The 22,691-nt window shown below is 38.5% G+C and overlaps 1 protein-coding gene across 1 annotated transcript; it reads right to left on the bottom strand.

Annotated features, from left to right (window-relative positions):
* Positions 1-785: 785 nt before the first annotated feature.
* rgs8 (regulator of G protein signaling 8) lies at positions 786-22,114 on the bottom strand. The gene is made up of 6 exons (XM_052599731.1): positions 21,947-22,114; positions 16,882-16,949; positions 16,317-16,421; positions 16,139-16,200; positions 2,804-2,970; positions 786-1,656 (listed from the first exon to the last, which is right to left on the bottom strand). The coding sequence occupies exons 3-6, from the start codon at positions 16,415-16,417 to the stop codon at positions 1,462-1,464; spliced, it is 525 nt and encodes a 174-aa protein (XP_052455691.1). The 5' UTR covers positions 16,418-16,421; positions 16,882-16,949; positions 21,947-22,114; the 3' UTR covers positions 786-1,461.
* Positions 22,115-22,691: the final 577 nt, after the last annotated feature.

Below are 22,691 nucleotides of genomic sequence, written 5' to 3' on the forward strand. Positions count from 1 at the left end.
ACCTGTATTATTTGACGTACTTTGACCTCTGTGATGAGCAAGCAGGTGTTGCACTTGCTTGGTGCTGCTTTGTATAGAGGGGTAACCATGGTAACGACTGTATTTCTACTGTTCCTAAAGCGCCACCTGCTGTCAGAGAGTGAACTGCATTTTTATTCAGCACTTCTGCTGTTTTTGTTAAGATCAATGAGAAAAACTATTATGGACTCGTATTTTGTCCAGAAGCAATGGTTTACAGCTCAAATGCCTTTATGATGAATTTGTTTCTGACAAACACAGTTTTTCACTTCACAAGACATTAGTTGGTGTACTGGAGTCGTGTGGATTACTTGTGGATTATTGTGATGTTTGGACTCTTATTCTAACTGCACACATTCACTGCAGAGGATCTTGGATAACCCGAAGGTGAGTACATTTTCAGCAATTTTTTAATTTTGAGGTACATTTTTAGCATTAAACTATTTACAGCAATGATAGAAAATAAACGTAAAAAATAAATAACACTTATTTTGCTCTCTATTTATCTCCTTCAAAGCAAGTACAGCATTTTTACCTTTGTTCCATTGTGAATGTGAAAAATTTAACTTTGAACATTTGAACCTACTGTACATTACAGCAAAACAAAACTAAATATTTATTATAGTGAAGTGATTTAAAATCAGTTTGTATATTTAATTTGTATTATTACATTTGCCAGACAACTCGTGGAATGAAGCTTGACAAATATTCATACAGACAACACATATTAGCCTATATTTTGAGCCAAAAAACACAAACCAACACTGTTCAAAGTGACATGCTTTACTTGATCTAGTATCATCACAAGAACATGTCATTGTAAACCATCAGAGCATCAACAAGTGAAAGAATAAGCTTAAATAAATTAATAAACAACAAAATAAACATGAACGTTACAATAAAAATATCCCATCAGAGGAAAAAAAAAAAAATATTTTCAGTGTGCATTTGTGTGTGGGATTGAAGTATTTTTAGATTGAAGATTTTAAGGGAAAAGAACCAATGAGAAATGTGCGAAGTCAGAGGCTGCATGCAGTAACAGCAGGCATGCCTTTAGTTCTTTTATCGAATCATATCAGTGCTAATGTGTACACAAGTTACATTGAAGATAGGAAAAATAAATTATCATACTCTACTCTTACATATTACCCATGTAGAGACTGATTTACATGCTTGCCAGCATTCAGAAGAAACATCAACTATTCTATCACAATTGAAGGGAAAGAATATAGCCACATGTTACAAATAGAACTGGGCAAAGAAGCACAGTACAGGGTCATGTTAAAGTTTAGATGCAAGGAACTAGTTCGTCTTTTGACCTTTTTTATTTAATTATTCTCATCTAATTATTTTGTAAGCACACAGACTGTGCTATATATTACAATTAAAGTCTGCTTATTACCTCAGTATCCTCTAACCAGGCAAGCAAATAGACATTCACTTTTAAACAGATTTCCTCTGACAGTATATCTGTGTCCTGTTCAGTAAGTCCTGATAGATCTTTGATCTTATAAACCGATGATAGGAGTCTTTCTCCATGAGGCTGTACACTTTAGCTTGGACTTCATTGAGACTGTTGGGAGTTGGATCCAGAAGCCTCTGTTTGGTTTCCTCTCTGGTCCTGTGGTCTATGTTAACCTTCACAGATATAAGAGTTAATTAATATAAAATTCTGTACAATTGCTCTCTATCACTTTTTAGATAAAACAACTGTTTGGCAAATTTTGTATTTTCTGTGACCCACACAGTCAGGATGCTTAAGGACAGGCCTTTGCTTCCCAAATAACAAACAGTGAATCACAAAGTATCTGAAGGTCATGCTAAAAAAGAAGATGATCTTCAGGTTTGAAGACAGGGAAGAACTCAAATGAGCGTGGGCGGTGCTAAAGTACAAACAACTCTGAGGAAGGAAAAGTCTTTATAGCACAGGACTCAAACTCGAAAGTGCATTATATAAGCAATTATAAAAAATAAAATAAAAACAAAAGAGTACAGTTATAAAAAGTTTAGTTTATATCATAAAACTTTATTAATAAATTTAGATTTTAATAGTAAATACTGTAGCCCTACCATAAGTAAAAACATCAATATTGTGAAATGTTATTACAATTCAAAATAAAAGTTTTATATTTAATTTACAATGTAATTTATTCTTGCAGTGACAACCTACATTTTCATTAAAATCCAGTCTTCAGTGTCACATCATCCTTCAGAAATCATTGTATGTATTATCAATGTTGAAAACAGTTGTGCTATATTTGTGTGGAATCTGTGTCAACAGTTTTAAATCATTATTTGTTAAACAGAAAGTAAAAAATACATATATATAACATAAAAAATAAAGGATTTATTATATTTTTTATAAATGTCATTACTGTTTACTTTTCATCAATTTGATATGTTCTTGCTGAATCAAACTATTTATTTATATCTTGACCCTAAACTAGCCCATGCTAAAGTGATGGTCAGTGATGTATCACAATGATTCTTTTGGAAAATGTTTAGCTACAACCTTATTTATCCATGATTTTATTATTATTATTATTATTTATTAATTCTGGAAAACACACCACAATTTTTCAAGTTATGAATTGCTGTAATGTCTGGAAACATCACATTAATCTGAAAACACACCAAATCCTCTGGTGACTCAAAAAAAAAAAAAAAAAAGAAAAAAAGAAAAAAAAAATTCCTCTCAAGCAAGAAGAAATGGACATACAGTACCTACAAGAGTACTATATGTTCAGGTGTAGTTGCTATGGTTTTACAGAAGCAGTCAACATACCTCTCTGGGAGCATGAACTTCAATAAATTCCTTGTAGATCTTATTGGCCTTAGACATCATCTTAGCAGGGGATTTGATCTTTTTATAGTCCTCACAAGCCAACCAGAACTCAATGTTTTCATCACTGAACTCTGATTTGAGGAAGGTTCTAAATGCTGCCAAACCATCTGTGAAATAAAGATGAATAAGATTACGGATAAACATCTTACTATATTAAAACCAATATGTCTTTGTCATGTCTAATATGCCACATCTAAGCCATACTGGATACAGGAAATGCTTCCTAAGGACACCAAGCTAGTTTTTTTTTCATTCATCAAAAACACTTCCTTTCTTTGTCACATTTGTGACGTCTTTCAAATGAGAGATTACAGAAACACAGGAAAACTGTGCCTCTACAGTACTGTACATTGTGACAAAACTACAAAACAGTACCAATAAATGCAAATCGCTGCAGGTTGCAGTTGAAATGAACACTGGTGGCAGCATCAACTTAAAAAAATGTTCACACAAATAATGATTAAAAGGCAGATTATTTACTTTTTTGTGTGTGTGTGTGGTTCCGTGAACATACAGTATTATGACCTCAAAATATTTTGCAGTAGTGCATGATGTATACCGTATTTTCCGGACTATAAGTCACACTTTTTTTCATAGTTTGGCTGGTCCTGCGACTTATAGTCAGGTGCGACTTATTTATCAAAATTAATTTGACATTAACCAAGAGAAATTAACTAAGAGAGATGAATCAAGAGAAAACATTACCGTCTCCAGCCGCGAGAGGGCGCTCTATGCTGCTCAGTGCTCTTGTAGCCTACACTGAGCAGCATAGAGTGCCCTCTCGTGGCTGTAGACGCTAATGTTTTCTCTTGGTTCTTGGTTCTAAATGAATGCGACTTATAGTCCAGCGCGACTTATATATGTTTTTTCCTCATCATGACGTATTTTTGGACTGATGCGACTTATACTCAGGTGCGACTTATAGTCCAAAAAATACGGTAACTAATATATTTTGACATTTGCATCACATAACCTCTTTGAGGAGGGAGCCTTCACCAGCATTACCCGCGGTGCTGGCCCCGCTTCTGCCGAGGCAGAATGGCTGCTGTACTCGTGGGGTTCGCAGGTGGATCTGTCAGAGGTAATGGAGACGGGCCAGTCCTTATCTCCTTCCTCATCTGCCAGATCCGGCGCCCAAACCCTGGGTTCGGAAGCACGCTCGTCGGTTTCTTACCCCCAGGGTGAGGGATCAACTCTTCACCTCTATTCCTCCGAGGAGGTTGATGTGGAGATGGTTGCTGGGGATTCACCACCCCTGTCGCCCCAGTATGAGGAGCTTTTGGATGTGGTTAAGCGCACAGTAGATAAATTAAAAATTGAATGGCCTGCCAAAAAACAATCTGTAGCGAAGCCGCAGAGAAGCAAACTAGATAAACGCTTTCTGCGCTGAGGCAACCACCTCCACGTCGGAGCCTTCCTTATTTTCCCGATCTCCATGATGAAATTTCGAGATCGTGGAACCACCCATATTCGACCCGACTCTTCGGCCCCGATTCACTATATTATGGCAATTGACATTGCCCACTAAGCCTCTTCGAGTTACATCATCGCTTGTGGGCAAAGGTTATGTGGCAGCAGGTCAGGCTGGGGCTTGCCTTCATACTATGGCAGTCCTACAAGCTTATCAAGCTGACCTGCTGGGAGATATTGATGAGGGAGAGGGGATTAGGTCTGAAGATGTAGAAGAACTTAGAAAGACCGCTGATCTCTCCCTCCGTGCCACTAAAGAGGCCACTCGCGCAATTGGGAGCGAGCGCTGCTCCCAGTTATTTCCGCCCGTGAGTGTAGCGGAGCTGGGATGCTCGCCGCCCCTTCGGGGGCCTCTTACACCAGAGGTCAGTCTCGAGAGACTGATTCCCTCAGTAGATTATTTAGCAGCATGGAAACTAGTGCCAAATGTATCTCATTGGGTCCTGCGTACAATAGAAAAAGGCTTCTGCATTCAGTTCGGTCATCCACCGCCGAAGTTCAATGGGGTTACACCGACAGTAGTCGGCCCCCGGCAGGCTCTGGTTATGGAACAAGAAGTAATACCCTATTAAGGAAAGAGGCCATCGAGGTGACAGGGAATCCAGGTTTTGCAGCCGGTATTTCATAGTTACAAAGAAGGATGGGGGGTTGCGTCTGATCTTAGACTTACGTAACCTGAACCGCTCAGTTATGCCACTGAAGTTCAAAATGCTCACTGTCAAGCAGGTTGTAGCTCAAATCAGATCCGAGGACTGGTTTGTCACAATAGATCTCAAAGACTTCCACATATACTTCCACATATCCATCCTTCCACAACACAGGAAGTTTCTGAGGTTCGCTTTCGGGGGCAAAGCTTATCAATATCGAGTACTTCCCTTTGGCCTCGCACTCTCACCCCGCACGTTCATGAAATGTGTAGATACGGCTCTGCTATCCCTCCGTATGCAGGGCATCCGCATTCTAAATTATAATGACGATTAGTTGATTCTAGCTCAATCAGAGCAGATGGCGGTTCAACATCGAGATGACGTTCTCGCACATATGGGGGAGCTGGGTTTGAGACTAAACGCCAAGAAGAGTGTACTTTCTTCAGTTAAGAGAACCACCTATCTAGGCGTAGTGTGGAATTCGACCACGATGCAGGCACGTCTGTCTCCTGCTCGGATCGAGTCGATCCTCACATCGGTCGAGAGTACTTCGAGTTATCAAGGTCATCCGGTGATGCCTTCGTGCCTTAGACATGTGAAAGAAACCTTGGTTCTTGAATCAGGGCCCGGTGCTGGGAGTTCTTTGTTGCCGTGTAACGCTAGCGACAGACCCTCGCCGGTTGGGGTGCGGTCATGAGTGGCCACCCTGCCCGCGGTCTGTGGAGTGGTCGCCATCTGACATGGCACATCAATTGCCTAGTGATGCTAGCAGCCTATCGAGCATTGAAACATTTCCTCCCAGAGAGAGGTCACCATGTGTTGGTGCGCACCGACAACACATCAGTGTTCTCTTATATCAATCACCAAGGGGGTCTGCGTTCACGCCCTTTGTACAAGCTTGCACACCAGATCCTTCTGTGGTCCCAGGGCAAAATCCTGTCGCTGAGAGCAGTGTATATTCCTGGGAGAGTGAATGTAGGAGCAGACATACTGTCGAGGCAGGGGCTGAGGCCCGGGGAATGGAAACCTCACCCCGAGGTGGTGAAGCAGATATGGAGAGTGTTTGGCACAGCCCAGGTGAACCTCTTTGCAATTCAGGAGACATCGCAATGTCCCCTCTGGTTCTCTCTAGTTCATCCAGCTCCTCTGGGACTGGACGCTTTGGTACAGACCTGGCCGAGGCTTCGTCTGTACGCATTTCCCCCTATTGCTCTGCTCCCGGGAGTTCTGGCGAGAGAACGCCGGGATGGCGTCCGTCTGTTATTAGTAGCCCCGTTCTGGCCGGGCTGAGTATGGTTCGCAGATCTAGTCTCGCTCCTCAACGGCTCTCCGTGGGAGATACCGATCAGGACAGACCTACTCTCACAGGCGCAGGGCATGATAATTCACCCTCGCCTGGAGCTGTGGAAACTGTGGGTGTGGCCCCTGAGGGTGTGGCCCCTGAGGGTCTCTCAACTGAGGTTGTTGAGACCCTCCTCCAATCCAGAGCTCCCTCCATGAGGAAACTGTACGCCTTGAAGTGGAAACTCTTCAATTCATGGTGCAGAGACCGCAACCTTGACCCTGTTAACTGCCCAGTTGGTACAGTTCTGGAGTTTTTACAAGCTAGGCTCTCTGCAGGGTTAACCCACTCCACCTTAAAGGTGTACGTGGCGGCCATAGCTGCTTACCATGTCCCTTTCAATGATCAGTCAGTGGGTAGACACCCCCTAGTTACACGTTTCCTCCACGGTGCGCTGAGGCTGAGACCTCCAGTACGATCCTGTGTTCCCCCCTGGGATTTGGTTGTGGTGTTAGAGGCTCTTTGTAAAGCTCCATTCGAGCCAATACAAGATATCTCAGATAGACATCTGACACTTAAAACTGCCCTGTTACTGGCAATCACCTCACTAAAGAGAGTTGGAGATCTTCAGGCCCTTTTGGTGGCCCCTACTTACCTAGACTTTGCCCCTGGTATGGCCAAAGCATTCTTATACCCTCGAGTGGGTTATGTTCGGAAGGTTCCCTCTGTTACACCACAACCTATCGTACAGCAGGCCTTCTGTCCTCCTCCCTTTCGGGAGCCAGACCAGGAGAAGCTAAATTGTATGTGTCCAGTGCAGAGCTGCCCTGTGGAGAAAATCTGACCAATTGCTTGTTTGCTATGGCCCTCCTAAAAAGGGTTCTAGTGCCAACAAGCAGACACTAAGTCGTTGGATAGTCGAGGCTATCAACATCTCCTATGAGTTCTCTGGTCTTCCCCTTCCTTTGGGAGCCAATGCTCACTCTACTCGGGGTATGGTGGCCTCTAAGGCCTACTAAACAGGTGTGTCCCTCTTGGACATCTGCAACGCTGCGGGGTGGTCCACGCCCTCTACATTTGTCAGATTTTATGACCTTGACATGCGAGCCACTCCGGGCTCTTCTGTTCTCTCGCCTTAGCTGTGCTCTTCGGATACACACTAGGCAGGGATTTGGAAGTCGGGCAGCTTGGGCAAATCGTTCCGTTGGACAGATTGCACAGGATATTCAGAGTCGGTCTCGTCAGGGACGTTCCCCAAAGCGCCTGACACAGCGTCTCGTTCCTTCAAGGAACCAGGGTTACATACCTAACCTTGAGACGTTTTCATGAGACTCACCAGCGCATGTGCAACGCTGACCTTATACCTTATACCTGATAACATTTATAACTGGGGCGGCAGTGGTTCATGTAGGTTGTCTACAAACCGGAAGGTTGGTGGTTCGATCCCCGGCTCCACCTGACCAAGTGTCGAGGTGTCCTTGAGCAAGACACCTTACCCCAGCTGCTCCCGACGAGCTGGATGGTGCCTTGAATGGCTGACACCGCAGTCGGTGTGTGAATGAGTGTGTGAATGGGTGAATGTGAGGCAAGTTGTAAAGCGCTTTGGATGGCCATGTGGTCTGTTGAAAGCGCTACATAAATGCAGTCCATAACATTTTGAATACTGATATTTTTCTTACAAAAACGCACCAAGTCGCTACAGGAGGCCACTTTTTTTATGGAAGGAAGGAATGCTTTTTACTTCACTTCTTTTGGACTGAAGCAATGCAACACCTGTTGACTGCAATGATAGAGACTGAAAGATGAAATATTATTTTTTTTTTATATAACTCAGACTAGATTCATCTGAAATAAGAACGTCATAAACACCTAGGAAGCCTCAGATGTGAGTAAAATGCAGCCTAATTTTCATTTTTGGGTGAACTAACACTTTAAGCAAATGCATTTTTATCTCATGTTTTTAGCTCTTGTTAACACTAGAGTAGATGGCACATTATTTTCAAATACAATGAAGCGTTAGCCTTTTAGCGCCACTCATTTTATTTGATAGTACGTGATAGTACAACAACCAGTGTAATGAAACATTGACAGATTCACATTAATCTATTCCAGATAAAAACTGAAAAAGCTTTTAGCACCACTCACAGCAAGATGCAGCATATATGCATTTTGCAGAAATGTTGCCACGGGCATGTATTTCCAATGGGCCTCAGCTGTATCCTTTTTGTGTAAGGTAGACTTTTCTTGGATACAGTTAAAGTCCATATAAACAGCAGGGTAGCTTAATGAGACAATAGTGTTTCTCAGGAAATTCAATGAAAGGACAATCAAGAGGCAGTACAGAGGCAAAATGTTCTCCTGCTGGCAAGGGAATAAAATGTTCTCCTTTAGCGTGGACATTGTTTTATTTATTTATTTATCTTTTCTTTAAAAAAAAAAAAAGCATGTATCCTGCTTTACTGGACACAGGAAGACTTTTTTTGTTGTGTGTTTGTTTCTCATCTTTAGGACCTTTGTGTAGCCTCTCTTTGTATGATCGTAAATCAAAATAACACACTTCACCACAGATGAAAAAACAACAGTATTGAAAAAAAGGAGATACATTAGGATTAAAACCTTATTTAGTGAACTGCTGACTCCACTAAAGTCTAGTGACTTGTCAAATTTGACGTTTGCTGATATTTATATTTACCTCATTCACCTTCCCTCTCCATACATCACAGTAAAATCTTCAGTGTTGAAATCCCAGTGTTAAGGACTTTCAGAGTAAAGAGTTAAAGTTGTGGAATTGAATTTTAAATGAATAACACTAGCTGGTGTAGATGGCAACCTCCTACTGGTGTAAAAACGGAGAGTAAAACCCTTATTAACACTCTTGAGAGTTTATTAGTCACATCCGGGACATTTGCTCATGTGTGAGCCTATCCCGTCTGAAATAGCTCTTACAGACACTATTTTCTTTGTTCGAAAAGCATATAAAGTATATTTAGTCATACTTACAAAATGTGTTTTGTAATAGTATATCATTTTATAACAGTATTTATTTGCTGTATGCACCTAAACCTTTCTCAAAGACATTTCCTTTCACTCTCAATGCAGAACAGAAAAGTACTTTTTTTTTTCAAAATGAGAAAATCCGAAAGTATGTTAAGTGTTTTTATCTAATTTTAAATATGTATTTTATAACATGATTTAAAGTGAAACTTATGTGCTGTACACTCCTACAACTTTTCTCAGAGCGATATTTCCTTTTTATCTGCGATGCGAAGCATAGAGGGAAGTTGGTTTTAACAAGGAAAACACAGAAAGTAAGTGTTTTACCACATGTCTGATATGTATTTTATAAGATAATATTACTATATGACGATATTTATTTGCTGCGCACGCCTAAACAAGCCTAATGTTAACCGTTTCTCACAGATTTGAATTGCTATGCAGTGCAGATGAGGAGGTCACTTTTAACAGGGTAACACTAGAAGCGTTTTAATTGTTACATAATTTAAAATATGTATTTTATATCAAAATTATTATTTATAGTGATATTGATCTGTTGTACACCCCTAAACTTTATTTTCATTTACGATATGTATTTTATAATATTACCTTATGACGATAGTTTTATGCTGTGTGCGCCAAAACAATCCAAAACATTTTCACAAATTAAATTTGTAAAAAATGTTTACGTTACCTCACTTATAATACAGTATGTATTTTGCAACGTCATATTGTCAAATCAAGCGACAGTAAAACTGCTCAAATCGAAATGGCAATATAAGTAAATTGTTTCTTGTGTGTCCTTATATTTGATTTGAGTGCTGTTTTCATTGAATTAATTTGAAAATAACACTTTTCAGTATGTATTATTGTGTATTATTATTATTGTTTTTAAATTTTACAGGGACAGATTTGTGTTGCTGCTAATTGTCAGGGTTCTGCCCTGGCATCTGTGTCTATTTTGTATTTGTTTAGTGTTTCTCTGTTTGTTCTGTGTATGACCACATGGCTTTGTCTTTGTTTATGTTGGCCATGTGCTCCTTTCTTCCTGCCCCCTTGTTTCACATTACCACACCCCCTCGTTTAGTTCTTATTTGGTGCTAATTACTTCAGACCAATTCTCAGTCCAGGAACAACCAAAGATTATCACAGAGCAAGTCCAGGAACAGACCAAGGTCATTCCAAAACCAGTCCCAGTGTCTGTTCCAGAGCCTACGTCATTCCTGAAGCCAGTCTCTGAGTTTGTCCCAGAGCCAGAACCAGAATCTGTTCCAGTATGCCCGGAGGGCAGTCCCGAATCAATTCCAGAGTCCATTCCAGTGGCCCCAGAGGGCAGTTCTGCAGGTCCTGTGGAAAATCAAGAGTCTGCCCTTGAACCCGCTCCATTGTCGGCTCAAGCTCCCGAGTCTGCTTCATCCCAGAGTCTGTCAAAGTTTGCTACAGATTCAATCCAAGAGCCCCCAGAGCCTGTCCTAGCACCCATTCCTGATCCAGTCCAACTTCAGGAGGGGGAACCTTGCCATACTCCAACCTCTAAATCTCCAGAAATATCCACTTCCCCTACCACTTTCAAGCCATCACTTGTCAAGCCAGTCAGTACTTCTACTTATGCCACCACCCGTATCCCTATGGCCCCGTCTTCTCTGCGGCGAGGCTTTAACCATAATCAAACCATGCCTGCTCTACCCTGTCAGGCTACACCCCTGGACTCCCACTCCCACCAACCCTCAGATAGCCTCTGACCTCTGACATGTATGGCAATTGTAAGTCGCTTTGGATAAAAGCGTCAGATAAATGAATAATGTAATGTTTATTAAGTTCTGAAATGTCACCTTATAGGATGGCTCTTAATTGTAGTATACTATCGTTTATTGATGTTAACCTAATGCTGCTTTACAGACAGACAACTTGGATATAATAACAAAACAATATTATATTATAGTGTTCAATACTATACTTATACTTATATAAGTATATACATGATAATAATATACTTATATATTATGTTCGGTAAAAAAAGTCATGTTGGATAAAAGCGTCTGATAAATGCATACATTTATTTAAATGTATTTATTTACATACAGTATAGAGAGAGAGAGTGAAACGTTATTTCCGGGTCCAATACATAGTGTGGGTGGTGTTGGCGCAGTGGATAAGACCCATGCCTTTGGTGTGAGAGACCCGGGTTCGAATACACTGTGAGACACCAATGTGTCCCTGAGCAAGACACTTAACTCCTAGTTGCTCCAGAGGTGTGCGAGCTCTGACATATATAGCAATTGTAAGTCGCTTTGGATAAAAGCATCAGCTAAATGTAAATGTAGCTGGTTTTTGTGCACTTAAGCAAGTCATTGACATATTTTCACCCCCAGTCTTTGAAGCATTTCCTACATTACTTATTTTATTCTTTTTATTCTTTTTTATTCAGTCATTTAATTTTAATGTGTATTTACATTTTTTTCTGCCCTTTTTAATTAATTAATTTATAAATTAATAATAAAAAAATAATAATAAAGAAAAAGAGATATAAAGTGTACAATAAAGCACAATCAAATCCTTATATTCTAATAACATTGCACTTGAATCAAGATAAAGGTGTAATCTGCTGATTGTCCTGCAGGTGACTGCATAATTCTGTATTCTTACGATGCACTTAGGGCTTAACGATTACTCCAGAGCAACCATAGATCTACAATGATTTTCAAGTGCTACTTTAGTTACGATGCTTTTGGGATACAAACCGTAATATTAAGATCAGTCATACAATCGTTTTTATGAACAACTTAGGCTTACGAAATTTTTGGGAAACTCTGATTAGTGAGCATTAACATGCATTCTGCATTTATGGTAATGAATGAAATGCTGTTTGTTAAACCCAATAAATGTCAGCATTATGAGCCTTATGATGTTAAGAGTACGTATGAACCAAATAAGAATGTTTTTTTGTGTGTGTCTGTACAGATTCGCTTTGACATTATGATGTTTCATTGTTTTATAAGAACATGTTCTTTGCATGTAAATTTTTAATTTCTTTTTTTATTTAAATTTTTGACATTTGAATTGAAACATTGAAAGTGAAGACGTTTTGGTGTAGGGAATTTTTTTTTTTTTTTACAGCGTTTCAATAAAATAAATAAATGTAAACAGATTTTTTTTTTATATTTTCACCGGAACACTGGTGCAGTGTTGACCAGTGTTGGGTATAGTTACTTTGGAAAGTAGTTAGTTAAGTTACAACGTTACCATCAATTAAAAGTAATCAGTTATGATACAGCGTTACCTATTCATAAAAGTAACGCGTTAGAGTACTCATGTGTTACCAAAAATTAAAAGCCGTTTGCAGTGGCTCACACATGACAGACACAGCCCCCGGCCCCTTTAAATGCACCTAGAAGTCGTGACTCACGACAATGAATAACGTCAGTCATCCGACTAAATTAACACTGCAGGATAACAATAACAGGAAAGACAGTCAGCAATAGGCTATTCCACATGGCGTTTTATTTATTTATTATCACAGAACATATTATTAATCAAAATTCGCACTTACCCAGCCCGGGTAGCCTAGGCTACTGTATATTATGAGCACCACAAGAAAACTCCTGATTTTTCTTTAACTTTAAATAATGCAGTTATCAAAGTACAAGTATGCTTACTTGTAAACACAACCTTAAACGGGCTTGCAGATTTAAATCCATTTAGAAATGATGAACAACCAGCCAGCCAATGATCTAACAGAAATTAACAGCTGCCTGTCAAACAAAAATGATAACAAACCGAAATAAATCCTTCACTGCCACACAGGCAAATGACAAATCGCTTAATAGCCGAACTAATTATTATTAAAGTGTCACTCACAGTCACAAGCCTAAATTCGCTGTAAAACAGTCCTCTTACATTTACTCTTCAAAGTAGTGATTAAAACGTAGCAGAAACAGATTTTCGAAACGTTTGTCCGACAGTCGATTTCTCTTTCGTTGACAAATTGAAAATAATGTGCCTACTTGTACTTCCATAAACCAAACGCTGTCCTCTCTGCCATCTAGCCGGGAGTTCGAAAAAAAAAAAAAAACCCACACACACAGGGTCAGGCGCAGGGCACAGACGCATCACAGCCATTGACTTTACGATCACAGAGCTTCGGCTCCGCTGATACATCCGCAGGTGGCACAGTAGACCTAGGCATACTGTCTGACAAAAAGCAGGCTGCAGTCGGGATTTTCCTTTCCTTAAAATAACGGATTACTTAAAAAAAAATAACGAAGTTACTGATTACTTACGCACGAAACTAACGCGTTAAGTTACACATTCCAGGAAAAAAGTAATTAGAGTAAAGTAACGCGTTACCCACAACACTGGTGCTGACCATTTAATCCGTGGGTGTTAACTTTAAACACCAACTTTGTTGTTCTCATCATCCATTCTGGTGTTAACATTTTACACTTTAAAGGGGGGGGGGGGGGTAAACATGGACAAAGTTTCAAAAATTAAGTTGTACATTTGTACAACTTGTACAATGTACATTCCGGTTTGTCACAAGTTTCGGAAAGTTTTTTTCGAGTATGGCTCTGTGAGACGTCAGATGGAGCGGGATTTCCTTATATGGGTCCTAGGGCACTTCTGCCGGAAGAGCGCGCGCTCCCGTACAGTGAGGCTGAGCAGCACAGACATTTCACTGATCAGAGCGAGAGCGTCACGAAATGTCACAAAAGAAGTGGGTTTTTGGTTGCCAGGGAAAGACAACCCTGCACAGATTACCAAAAAAACAGCATTAAGGGACCAGTGGATGGAGTTTATTTTTACAGAGCATCAACGGAGTTGTGCAAGTGTTTTTGTTTGTTCCCTGCATTTCGAAGATGCTTGTTTTACAAACAAGGCCCAGTTTGAGGACGGATTTGCGTATCGTTTATTTCTTAAGGATGATGCAATCCCAACGGAAAAGGGTCACGATCGTGTGTTGGAACTGCAGGCGGTGACTAAAACTGCTTAAAATATCTCTGCCTCCTTGTTAGTGCGTCCCCTCCCATGCCGGAGACCCATGTTCGAGCCCCGCTCGGAGCGAGTCGTTGCTGCTGCTGCTCTCGTTCAGTTTCAGCCTCGGAATCTGATTCTGGATCATAAATAAACGGCTGAATCTGACTGTAAGCCATTGTTTGTTTTGGATGATGGTTTTTCCCTCACGGTAATGTCACAGTTTTCAAACGCTCTCAACGCAAAAGCCTACTGGCGCTCGTGATTCTTTAGCTCCGCCCACACGTCACGCCTCCAGCCGGTCGTGTTTTTCCGAGAAAAATCAGTACAGACTATCTTTCCGTTTTTTGACCGTCTTTTCCTCGTGATATTTGTATATTATTATTATCCTATTATTTTTGGTTATATTTTTATATTTATAAAATCGCATGCTTTTGACGTGTCAATGTGAAATCAGACACCCGAGCAGGCATTTGTGACTACAATGGCTTGCCATACTAAACACCAGACGGCGTCAGCGACAATGGCGTTCTCGAACTGCCAGTTGAGTTCACGCAACATTTTCAACCACCATTTTTATTCTGATAATTTTCTAAATATTACTGTTATCATGACATAAAATGTAGTTTTAAACATATTTCATGTGAGAATGTAGTTGTTTTAAACTCAAATATGCGTTAATTTAAAAATGTTTCGCCAATTTTCGGACTTAACATTGAAATCACTAATGCCAGACGCTCTATTCACGTCTGTTGTGAACGCACCATGAGTTGGATAGTGTTCTGTTAATTGTGCAGTAACTTTAGGCCTTATATACAGTTACAGAGATTTGCACTAATGGCCAGGCTTCCCTTTGTTTCTTTTTACCCAATTTTAGTCTTAATTTTGTGCTTGAATTTTATTTTCAATATTTATTGTTTATATGTTTTTATTTCTATGCATATCATATGGCAGGCTGCAATCTATTGAGTTCAAATAAATACAACATTTTCTAAAATACTTATAGTGTTTTTATTCTTCAATCAGTTAATATAAACATCTTATACATTAAAGATGTTATAGGGTGAAATAACGTTATAGAACATAAAAAATATCGTTACAGTTACTTTGCTAAGTAACTAATTACTTTTACAATGTGGTAATTGAGGTACTAACTCATTACATTTTGGGAGAAGTAATTTCTAACTGTAAATAATTACTTTTTTTAAAGTAAGATGACCAACACTGCATATAGTATAACATTTATAAAATAAAAGACCACTTTAGTGTACTCAAAGAGAGTAAACTTTCATGAGTTTATTAACACACTTAATGCACTTTATGATTTAAAAAAATGCACTTTGTAATATCATAAAATAAAAAAGCTTTACTTTAGTACATTTCAAATAATTATATTTTAATCATTTAATAATAATAATAATAATAATAATAATTTGTATCTCTCTTTATCATGTGTCGAAATATATAAGTATGTATAAGTGTCGAAATTTTACATTTTTCAGTATGTCACTACTTTAAGCTTATACCAGACTATTAAGTGAATTTATAACAAGTCGCGGAGAATAAACACAAAAAGCAATATTTCATATATATATAAATATTGCTTTGTACTTGTTTCCAAAATGTTTTAATAAAACAAAAGTATAATTAGTTTTTAAGATTTTTACGTACAATTTGATAATAATATGTGATAATTGCTTTAACAGATATTTAATATTTTGTTTTCCTTTATAATATTTTAAATGTTATTATTGATGAGTTACATGTGATAAATATTTCAACATAGATGAAATGTGTCTAGGTGAAATTTAATTTAAAGTAAAGTAGTCAAAAGTGTCCCTAGCTGAACAATAAATCAAATGTGCTCAATAATTCATACACAAACACATAATCGTGCGTAAAGTGACTTACACTTATTGGACAGCAGAGTGTCAAATGAATCAGCCCATCTGGTCACTTCATCTGTAGATAACCTGAAACAGCCAAAAATGATCAGCTACAGTTATAAGACAGCCAATGAACACTGCCCTTTTTTTATAATTTTTTTATAATTTTTTTTTTTTTTTTATTAAAACAACAAATTGCTTACTTCAAGTATCTTGTGGATCTCTCCTGAGCAGGAGGCAGGAATTCTGAAAAATCGCTGCATGAGTCTGATTTGTTAGACAGGCAACCTAGTCTAGTTTTCATGGCCCTGACAAAAAGGAAAGAAAAACAAAGACAAAAGCTGTCTTATACAACAAAAGATTAGCAGCTGTCAATGACATTAGAGTATCCATAAGAGACCAGTGATGAGTTATTTTTAGAACGTAGCAAATTACTGATAATAATAACAGCTCAGGTGTGCATAATAGCCTGTTTGATTAGATTGTAGTGATGCACACAGATGTTACCTTGAGCCTGCATTATACAACACACTATTGCAATGTTCAGTAATTATCTGGAGATGTGAATTCACCATATTGTAAACATGAATATTCCTTCAAAATGTGAATAATTGAAATGCAGCAGTGCACCTGGCCCTCAAATAAAGCATTATCATGGATTCTGATTATATTTACATCATAGAAGAATCAATCAGGACTGAGAAACAGGCAGTGACAGACAGCGAGAGAAAGACAGATACATTAATGACAAGATAAATGGATACTCACTGAATGTCCTTGCAATGCCGTTTTGTCAAGTCAGCTGTACTGTTGGAACAAGCGAAGAGCTGATATGCCTGTGAAAATGAAGATTTACACGTATATATACCACTCTTCAGCGAGCATATTTTGTTAATCACTATTCCCATGGTTCACAATTACTAGCTTGCCAGATGTCACCTTTTCCCTTGATGCAAAATAAAAAAATTTGAACCAACATAAGACTCACATTATTTTGCTTGTTATTGCACTTGCAGTTCCACTCTCTTACCATTCAAACCTATGAGGCTGATGCAACCTATTGCTTTCACATTTAGTTATTATTATTATTATTTTTACTTATTTTTTAACAAATTGATAGTTTCTTATTTTTCTGAAGGATCAAAAATTGCTCCACAGATACTAACAGGCGTGAGTAATGTATGAGCAATGTATAAAAAAAAACAAAAACAGAACTGTGTTATTCCTTCGATTGGACTCAGAAAAGCCTTAGGAGGTATACAATGGATTTGAAAGTGTATATTGAAATGTATATTTAATCTGTGCAGTTGCTTATTAAAGTCAGCTCTGATATTGAAGTTCTTGTCCTAAAAGGTGGTTTGATAATATGACTAAAGCTCTCAAAATAGTTAAGAAGGGCTCAGTAAAAAAAAAAACTCATTAAAATAGGTTTACACTTTTTATTTCCAAGGTGTCTTTGTTCCAGTGTAATTATACATGTATGTGCTGAGTAATATTAATTAACTACATATACTTGGTTAGGGTTAGAATGAGGGTTTGGTTTAGGGTTAATGCATAATTAATTGTTATAATAATAGTAAGTACAGCATATGTAATGTGTAACAAGGACACCTTAAAATAAAATGTTACCAATAGTTGTAAAATCTGAGGTTAAACAAGTATTTTATGTTATTTTGAAGCTGCATGTTGCTAGGATGCACTAAAATAGAGTAAATGCATTTTAAGTTTATCATGCCATTTCTAGTGAGGCCTCGCAGAAATTATGAAACATAATTGCAGTCTGTCTAAACAATCAAGATGGGAATATTTTAGTGATGCGCTGGATGCTTAAAACTTTTTCTTCATTTCCTTGCACTGGATGAGAACACGTGCAATGCTATTTATAAAAATGCACTGACAAATCTATCTAGGCAGGGAGAAGCCAGTTCATGTTCTATGCAGCCATGCAGCACAAATCGAGCTACAGGGATTTTGCTATCTAAAAGATCCTCTGATGATGTCTCATCCATATACTTTCTCCTTCCCTTTTTTTGTGAGGGTTTGCCAATTTAATATTCTCAATTTGTCTTTGATGTTGGGATCTGAGTTTCTGTGCTCAGAGCAATTTCATGGTTGTGGGTCCTGTCTCAGATTTAAATAGGATGCTAATGGCCTGGAAGGAAACTCCCAGGCTGCATTTTGGCTGCATTTTATTTTGTTTAGTTAAGTATACTTTGCTGGAAAATACAGTTCATAGCAGGAGAGCATAATCACAAAAAAAATAAACTAGAAAGAAAAAAAAGATTCTGTAAATAATCATACATATTTTAATTCTAATAATAATAATTATAATAATAATTGGTATTATTTAAAATATTTAGTGGTAATCAATGATAAATCAATCATATGAAATCGGAAACATTGATTTTGAGGGTTCCCTTATAGATAACTCATCTCACACAAAGTGCACCACATGCTCAGTATGTGAAGGTCCCTGTAGTGTTACTGTCGGATGGAGCTCAGTGAGATGTCAGGTTTCCCACTGAGACTCCTCTACCCACTATCACTGTGCTATGCCATCTGATCTTCTACCCTCACTCTTGCTATTTTTGAATTCCAGGCTTGTCCATGTAAAAGATTAATGCAGTTGCTTTTACCAACCTTAAGTTAGTTGTTAGTTTTGCTTTCCATGTTCTGGAATAGACAAGGGAAATATTTAACCTAAAATATTTAACCATCAAGGTTCTCCAGCAACACTTACAGACAATATGTTGACTCATGTATAATAAATTGCTTGTGATGTACCTCATTTGTCAAGTCCCTTTGGATGAAAACATCTACTGAATGAATGAATGTAGATGTTGGTCTGAAATCCCCCCAGCTTATACCAGTCTGAATTGGTTTGCTGATCTTAGCTGGTTTAAACTGGTCTCCAAACCTGGCCAAGCTGATTTCTAAGACAGAAAAGTGCTCAAAACTCTTATTAACTCTAACTAATTTGTGCAAAAGGTTCTTTATATTGGAACATCATTCTTTGGATTATTAGAATGTTCAAACAAAATAATCAATTAAAGGTTAAATGGGGAACTCAGATGGTTCTTCTAATGAATCACTGCAAACCCCACTTTTGGAACCTTTATTTTAAAGAGTATATTTGTGGGAAAAGATTATTCAGGTTATTAAAATGTCCCTCTACAATGGAAATTTTGTAAGTTTGGTATTAATGGTTTTTCTATGGCATCAATGTAAAAACCACCTTTTGGAAGTGTATATATATATATATATATATATTTCTTAGTGTGGGTTGAATTAAGCTGTTTTTCAGTGTGGTATCGTCCACAAAGTGCATGTCTCCTAGGGGTTTGTGAGAGTAAGGGGTTTAGCTCCTGTTTTAGCAAGGTGTTAGAGCCCCAGAGACACTGCCTTTATTTACACCCTGTTTCATGCTTTGCCATGACAGTTGCAGGGTAACGCCAGGCTACAGCCCACCTACGGTTCTTTCTCTACTATTTTTATCAATGTCCTTTCCTCTTTGAGGTCCTCACCCACGTAACGTGACGGCTACTGTCTAGTCAAATCACATCCGGTCCAACAGAACTCTGAGGTTAAGGTCACTGTTGCCTTATTTAGAAATCTTCAAAACAGCAAGCCCTGTTCCACTTTTTTAGGATAAACTATTAAATGTGGTTTGATGTTGGCTGTACATTATGCTGGAAAATGGGAATAAGTGCTCCTTATCTGTGTGAGGTCTCATTAAATCTGGGACAGAGAGAGACATCTGTTTGAAACAGGTTAGCACATAGTGGCTGTTCTGCCAAATGGGCCATAATTCAGACAAATTGGATAGAACTGCAATTGTGCGAATGTGAACAGTAGCTTTAGCATGGTTATACGAGGAACACTTATTCTTAAATACCACTGTCTAGTTTTAATATATTCACACTCTCAGTGCTAACAAGCCTAATTCAATGATGCCAAATATAATTCAGGAGAAAGAAAAGGTTCAACAAGCGTGGGTAACACTTTGTACACTTTAAAAAGTGATGGGTTATTTTTTTTTTCTACCAAACTGCTGGGTTGAGCCTGTTGGGATGTTTTTGGGATGTGAGTGCTGGGTAGTTGTGGGTTAGTGGCTGTGTCAGTCTCTCTGACAGCTATACATCCCTCCCCCTTCCTCGGACGAAACAACCTAGCACGCGGTTACTTCAACCCGACTGCTGGGTTACAATCAGAGCGTGGGAATTTTGCGTCCTCTTCAGGAGAGAGCTATTCTCAGTGCCACCGAACTGGTGTGCTTCTTCTGTGAAATAAAGATTTGTATACATTTTATTCCATCTATAAAATCTTTACTGTGCTGTAGATTATATTATTTTACGCAACACAACATACAGGGATGAGATGTCAGTCAGCTAAATGTGTCGGCAGAGGTTGTTTAAATGCTTCAATGCATAACTTCACAACCGTTAAAAAAGTATGTCCTATATAGTATGAATGAGGGTAGTATTAAATATATCTGGACGTATTACATCCTACAAGTTACTGACCTAGCAGCATCAGTTGCATTGTTGCATAGTAAAGTGTCCATCAAATGTACACTTCAGAATCCGGCCGGAAGAAGTAGGTCATACTTTTTGCGTACTGTTTTTCGAATACTATGAATTCGGACATATATTTGCCTCACATACGTTTTTTTTGGCCTTTTAAGTAGAAGGGAAGTATGCGATTTCGGACGCAGCGTATGTGCCTGTGCACACACCTACTACACGTGACCATGACATTGTTGTTTTCATGTTTTTGTAGTTTATATGGAGAAAAAGGTATCATTTTCAAAAAACTTTGAAATCCATTTTCGAAAGTTTGCATTTCTGGGCCCCCAAAAAGCTGTTGTCATGTAAATTAATGGCCAAAATGCATACAATTTTTCATTTTTTGTTGTAAACGGTGTAGTGTAAATGCCCCCTAGTTAACAATTAAAATAATAATAATAATGCCAAAATGTCACTCTATATGTCACTCTAAAATGTCAATAATGTCATATTATTACCGTGTAATTGTTATTTCTTCCTTAAGTGTTTCTGATAAGAAAACTCCCATTATAAATACTAAATTACACATCACGCATAAAACTGAGTCTCTTACATATTTTTGTGCATTTATTTTGCTTCCAATTTCATTTTCACAAATGTTAAGATGCTGTGCAATATTCACCATCTCAAAGTTATAAACCTACTATCCAAGCGAAAGTGCCTTTAAAAAAGGTTTCTGTACAGCAGAATGAAACATATCTCCAGTGTGTCTCAAAAAGAGCAGTGGGTGGTATGTGTGGGTGTTTCAAAGTCTCCCCTCATCTCTGTCACTTCCCCTTGCTGACATTTACAAACCTACAAAGCTACCTCATTACTGCTGGAGAGATGGATTAGATTCCCAATCCCTATAACAAACACACAGTTTTAATTGTGCATGTCAGATTTTTTTTTTTTAAATAAATACAAAATAAAACAAAATGTATTTTACAGTTACAAAGTAAATGATATTAAAAACATGAAATTTCTGTTTATTTTTTTCTGCACTTTCTAATTATAAGTAATCTAGAATTTACGCAAACAGAGGAGGAACATTCCCAAAACAACACCAGCAAACAAAATTAAACAACAAAATATTATAAATGTAACAATGTGAAAGCCAAATGGATGATCTGTTTTGCTTTGTTTTTCTCAATTCCCTACACATGAGAAGACATGACACGAGGACAGATGGTGAGAGCTGTACACTATGACAAATATCCTAGACACACAAAGCCAGTGTGAGCAACTTATGCAACAATCGATCAGGGTTATGAGTGTGAAGCCTTTACCTTTACAGTTCACTGGCGTTGTAGACGACAGCTCTTTGATTCAGGCTGGAGAAGCTGCTTTATCCAATGGATTTAGCGTGGCTCTGTTCTTGTGTAGAGATATCTACTGTTGCCCACATGTAGCAATCATCACTCAGCGTGTTCATCGGTGTGAAAGCGTGAGGGAGCGAGGAACAGGAGAGAGAGAGAGAGAGAGAGAGAGAGAGAGATGAGATGAGAGGGGAGAAAAATAGACAGAGGGAGAGGCTTTGTCAACACACTGGTCTCTCCGTGGATTCTAAGGGCATTACTATGCCATTTTGTTTTGCTCCATCGAGGATTTTCATTGTCATGTTTGTGTTGCGAGGTCTCACACTGTCAAGCTGTTATTCTGTGTGGCTGTATGTCATAGACCAGAGGGAAATTTCAGGTCTAGTATGCAGGTTTTGGCCGAGATAATGGGTTCCTCTGAGGAGAGGAACAAGGAAACTAAATCAAGCCTGCGTAGACATCAAAGCTGCCTTTTCATCCCGTGCACACCATGGCAAATCCTTGCTGGGTTTAAAATGGGGACATGCTGGCCTCATTTCATAGCTTTTATCTGAGTTTGGGCTGTAGACTGATTGCTTGAGTGCTCAGCCTTCTCAGCTCTCCACTGGAGGCATATTATGTCCTCAAAATAGTGTTGTATCATCTTAGATGCTCATATGAACACATATAGACACACATGAATAATGCTCAGCAGACATGCTGCATGATCTCTGGG

This window comes from Carassius gibelio, chromosome A6 (genome assembly GCF_023724105.1).
Source record: "Carassius gibelio isolate Cgi1373 ecotype wild population from Czech Republic chromosome A6, carGib1.2-hapl.c, whole genome shotgun sequence".
Taxonomy (NCBI): Eukaryota; Metazoa; Chordata; class Actinopteri; order Cypriniformes; family Cyprinidae; genus Carassius; species Carassius gibelio.